General features: G+C 37.7%; 1 protein-coding gene across 2 annotated transcripts; it reads left to right on the plus strand.

The window, feature by feature from the left end:
• The first annotated feature begins 683 nt into the window (after nucleotides 1–683).
• Nucleotides 684–4,268, plus strand: LOC137789921 (ras-related protein Rab-5C-like). 2 transcript variants are annotated; one of them, XM_068583795.1, is made up of 6 exons: nucleotides 684–826; nucleotides 1,532–1,855; nucleotides 2,395–2,546; nucleotides 2,976–3,098; nucleotides 3,240–3,333; nucleotides 3,939–4,268. In XM_068583795.1, exons 2-6 carry the CDS (start codon nucleotides 1,687–1,689, stop codon nucleotides 4,070–4,072), a joined length of 672 nt encoding a protein of 223 aa, XP_068439896.1. In that variant the 5' UTR covers nucleotides 684–826; nucleotides 1,532–1,686; the 3' UTR covers nucleotides 4,073–4,268. The 2 variants fall into 2 exon arrangements, with proteins under 2 accessions (XP_068439896.1, XP_068439897.1); XM_068583796.1 differs by having other exon boundaries at nucleotides 1,536–1,855.
• The last annotated feature ends 795 nt before the right edge of the window (nucleotides 4,269–5,063 follow it).

Consider the following 5,063-nt stretch of genomic DNA (forward strand, 5'->3'; position numbering starts at 1 on the left):
GACAGGAGAGAAGCACAATTTCAAGTCTTCTATATGTTTTCACAGATGGAAGAAGTGACAAAAAAAACTGACTTTGACTTTAACTCATAATACATCCTGTCGTTTTTCCTATTTTCACAGATATGATCTATATCCAGACTTGCATGGAGAAACAGAAATGCTTGCAGCAGATAAATCCAAACATAGCAGCTGACACCTGCTGCAGCACTGATTTTTGCAACCATCATTCACAAGCAAAATGAGAAATACATTTAGCAACATGTCTTCCAATAATAGTTATAATGTATTGTGTACGTTTTCATTGTAAAGATAATAAAGATCAATCAGTTGTGACGTTTGTCCTTTAAAAAACATTTTCTAATGATAATTTTATGGTGGGCAAATGTATATGTTATCAGTCGTGGAAGAAGTACTTACTTATACCACATAAATACTCTGATAAAAATATACTTTAAGTACTTTAATTAAGTGTGCATACTGTGCACATACTTTACATATATATGCTTATTTCTGGATTCAAATACCTACTTCAACAAAAAAATACAGTGCTTGAGTTTATGTACTCGTACTGCTTGACGTTTTTTTCGCAGTGAGTTGGCTTCTTCTGACTCTTCTTCTGATGCCCACAATCCGGCAATCTCATTGGCTGTCAAAGTGATCACATGACGGATGAAACCAGGAAGTATTTTTGGTTACACAAGGCGGAAGCGTATATTTTACTGAACCCGAAAGTCTTGTAGACTGAGAACAAAACGTTGTTAACGTGGATCAACACGGATATTACTTACTAGTGACAGGGTGAAGTGGATATTGTTTCTCGTTGTTGGTAAGAACGGCACCTTGTTGTTCGTTTTCTTTTCGTATTTATTTCTTGTTAGCTGACGTTAGCATTGCTAGCTTTAGCCTCGCAGCTAACTCACAGTTGTTTTTTTATTTTTATCTGGTTATTCGATCAAAGTTTAGACCATCAGGTAAAGTTTGTTTGATGGTTGTTATTGTGGTGTTTATAATTAAATATATATTATCTGGAATTTGCTTTCCAGAATGAAAATACAAAAATATGGCTAGTCAATATAGGTAAAGCTCAGGTTATAGTTAAATTATCAATTCATAAACCTTCTGAAGTGTTTGATTTTTTAGAAACCGTTAATCCCGTTTTCACTCTGTTCACAATCGGGGTTGTCTAGAGACGTGATCAACTCACTAACGTTTTAAAACGTGTTTTACAAAGAGGATAATCCAGGTGTTGATGTGACAAGTGACATCGTCTTAACATATGACATATTAAAGTTTATGTCATGAAATACACATGTATGGGGCTGCAGCCAACTGCACATGAGCTTCTCCTCGTCTTATATAATAAACTGTTGTTCAAACAAACAACTAGTCAATTATTTAACAAAGTATTTAGCAAACTAATAGATAATGAAAATAACTTTAGTTGCTGCACTGAAGAACTGCCATTCCATAATTCTGTTTTGTATTTTTGTATTTGTATTTTGGGTTCTCACTTTTCTTTTTCTTTTTCAAGGTAGACGGGGTCACTCCATTGCTTCCCATCGGTTTGGTTCTTCCTGCTGGGAGTTTGGCTTCTCTCCTTGCTCGCTATCAGTGGTTGTGTCTCCTGAGCCTGCATTGACCTATCGTTTCAATCCATCTCATCCATAACAACTTCTGTCTCTGTCAATGGCTGGGCGCGGAGGAGGACAAACCAGGCCAAATGGAGCCACAGCAGCAAACAAAATCTGCCAATTCAAACTGGTGCTGCTGGGGGAGTCGGCCGTGGGCAAGTCCAGCTTAGTGCTGCGCTTTGTCAAAGGCCAGTTTCATGAATTCCAGGAGAGTACCATTGGAGGTAAGAGACAAAAAACACTACTCCATGTGTGCAGTGTTTCAGGTAGAATGGGTTGATGCATGATGATTATTATTGTTTATCATATATCAATACTTAAGCTAGTACAATGCCACAAATTCATAATAAAGGAATTTTAATATTTACCATGCTGGGGACTTCAATAGGTTAAACATTGCAATAATCCTTTAAGTGTCTACAAACTCTAATATTTAAAATACATTTAAATATAAAATAATTTTAAATCTCAAAATCTTTTTAATGAAGAAATCTCAACTTTTTTTTTAAGTTTCAACCACAAGTGGAATTTTTGTGTTGGGATTATGTTGTCTCGTACTGTTCCTAAGGTCAAGAATTAACTTGAATTGTCAGAAGTAGAATGTTTCATTTAATAATCAGTCATATTACTAATTATTTTAGGGTACAAGTGTGTGAGAGCCTTTACTTGCTGTATACATGAATATGATCTTTCAGGAGGATGGAAACATACATGGTCCTCAAACACTATAATTCTACTGATGTTTATTACTTTCTTTCCTCAGCTGCCTTCCTCACTCAGACCGTCTGTCTGGACGACACCACTGTGAAGTTTGAGATCTGGGACACCGCAGGTCAAGAGCGCTACCACAGCCTGGCTCCAATGTACTACAGAGGCGCTCAGGCGGCCATCGTGGTCTATGACATCACCAACACAGTAGGTTTCACCTGTAGGGAAACAATGGGGGACAGAGTCTTGTCAGTCGGGAGCAACAAGATGAACTCTGATTGCTTTTACTTTTGATATTACCTTAATTTACTTGAATGTTTGTTGTGCATTAATTGGTGTATCATTTCTTTTTTGACTGCATTGCTCTGAAACGTGAAGCTGTGTTGATAATCCAAGTTAAATGTGTAAATGTTACAGTTTTTTATAGAGGTGTATTGGGTTTGTTTGGAGGCAGAATACTGCAATACACTCCAATTGTTGGTCATGTAAATCTAAAATTAGACCTGTTGATGTTCAGAATTGTGGGTGTGTTGGGTTGTCACACAGAAGTGTGTTATGACCCACCTCGATTAAATATAGTTGTTATGTGAATACACCGGATGAGAGACATATTAATAAAGTTTGCCGCTCAATTAGGATACTTTTGCACGAGCAAAGAACTGGGTGAAGGAGCTGCAAAGACAAGCCAGTCCCAACATTGTGATCGCTCTGGCTGGAAACAAGGCAGACATCGCAAACAAGAGAGCTATAGACCTCCAGGTATGAAGATGCAAAAATATACATCAATATAACATTCACACCAAATTTATTTTAGATATTCTTATCCTATTTATGAGGTAATACAATTGCATTACGCTTGTAAGTGCTGGTAAGGTTTTATACTATCCTTTCCGGTCTCAGGAGGCACAAACATACGCTGATGACAACAGTCTACTGTTCATGGAGACATCAGCCAAGACCGCGATGAACGTCAATGAAATTTTCATGGCTATTGGTAAGTGCTTCAGGCTGCTGAGTCAAATGCCCCTTTCAACAACTGCTCCCACAGATGGAAATATCCCACCCACTTATTTCTGCAGCAAATTGTGTGTGTGAGGGCGGGGGGGTGGATTTTCACTTGACCTAGTGACTTGTGCGCTAAAATGAAGTACAATATTGTTTAACATTAATGTGTAAACACATTTAAGGGACGTCAACGGTAACACAATTTTGTTTAACAGCTGATTAATGTCCACATGGCTTCATTAAAAAAACAAAAGAAACAACATGGCTCACTCAAATTAGATCTGAAAGCTGCTTGTGTCAAAGAGATTTTGGGTAAAGAGATGAATAAGTTCAGAGGTTGTAAGTGTGATACTAAAAGTGTATTTTTGTTGGTAAGCATTGTGAACAAACAGCTTTACTGGGAAGGATTAAATTCAGTTTTTTTTGGCACTTAAATACCATAAATAAAGCTGCTAACCCGCTGCTAACAGACTTTTTTCTTCTTCCCAGTGACGAGTTCCAATGAATATGTTATTGTAACCTTTGTTTTGTATGTTTGCAACTATGAACCTACACACTTGCTCTAATCAAACATCTGTGATCCTGTCGCTGCAGCAAAGAAGCTACCGAAGAGCGATCCTCAGGGTGGAGCTGGACAAGCGGGGCGGACCCGGACAGGAGTGGATCTACAAGAAACTGCTCCGCAGGGCCGCAGCAGCCAGTGCTGTGGCGGCGGCGGCAGCAATTAGCAAGTACAAAACAATGAACTTAGTAAGCGAGCCCTGAACATCGTTTTAAGGACGGCACGTAGCTAAAACCCAGAGAGGCAGGAGAGGGCAGAGCCATTCGCCACCCCTGCACTTAAACTGAGATTCTAGATGCGATTATCTGGAACCTCTTTGATTAAAGGAACTTTTCTTCTTGTTTTTTTTTTTTTTGTTTTTTTTAAGAATCATAAGCTAGAGGGAATTACCAAGATCCCTCATTATTTCTCTGTCTTTCCCCTGTGTATCTATCTATCTACCTCCCTGTTCATCTTCAGCCTCTGTCTCCGTTGATTGAATTCTGTCTTCAATGATTTTTTTGATGGGTGATGCTGAGGTTGTTTTGCCATTCTCTCTTTTTGTTTGAGTGTAAGTATGTGTCTGTCTGTGTATGTATGTAAGTGTATGTATGTATGTATGTATGTATGTATGGGTGTGTCTATGTATGTATGTATGTATGGGTGTGTCTATGTATGTAAGTATGTATGTATGTGTATGTTTATAGTATATACACATACTTGGACTGTATATTGGCAGTTTACTTTTCTACTCTTGTCATTTCCCCTCTACATTGATCATCATTTTTGAAAGATACAAATACCCAACTACTAATGCTGTAACTGCAAATGACAGAGCAATTATTCTTAAATATTTTTGTCATGTTGCAGTTTAGAGAACAGCATGTAGTTGTTGTTGTTGTTGTTGGGGACCTGGACATGACACAGTTATAAGGAAAGATCTATTTTGCTTATTGAAGCAGGTCGTGATTTAATAGGCTACTCATCTGAAGGTGTTTCTGAACTGTGCAACAAATGCAGTTGTTTGCAGTCATTGTGTATTAATACCTGTAACACCACAGAGTTGTTAGCCTTTTTTAAAAGAATTGTTAAAATCACTTGTAAATCTAAAAAATAAATAACATGCAAGAATGATTTTGTCTTGAGTTGTTTTGCAGTGGTATGGTATCGCATTGCAT

This window comes from Clinocottus analis, unplaced genomic scaffold (assembly GCF_023055335.1).
Source record: "Clinocottus analis isolate CAN_PGR_092001 unplaced genomic scaffold, fCliAna1.0.p SCAF_19, whole genome shotgun sequence".
Lineage (NCBI taxonomy): Eukaryota > Metazoa > Chordata > Actinopteri > Perciformes > Cottidae > Clinocottus > Clinocottus analis.

What these genes read in the sequence shown, in the direction of transcription:
- LOC137789921 (XM_068583795.1), top strand. Translation starts at nt 1,687, where the DNA reads ATGGCTGGGCGCGGAGGAGGACAAACCAGGCCAAATGGAGCCACAGCA. An exon ending in CCAGGAGAGTACCATTGGAG is followed by an intron (nt 1,856 to 2,394) that starts GTAAGAGACAAA and finishes TTCTTTCCTCAG; the next exon opens with CTGCCTTCCTCACTCAGACC. An exon ending in TGAAATTTTCATGGCTATTG is followed by an intron (nt 3,334 to 3,938) that starts GTAAGTGCTTCA and finishes CTGTCGCTGCAG; the next exon opens with CAAAGAAGCTACCGAAGAGC.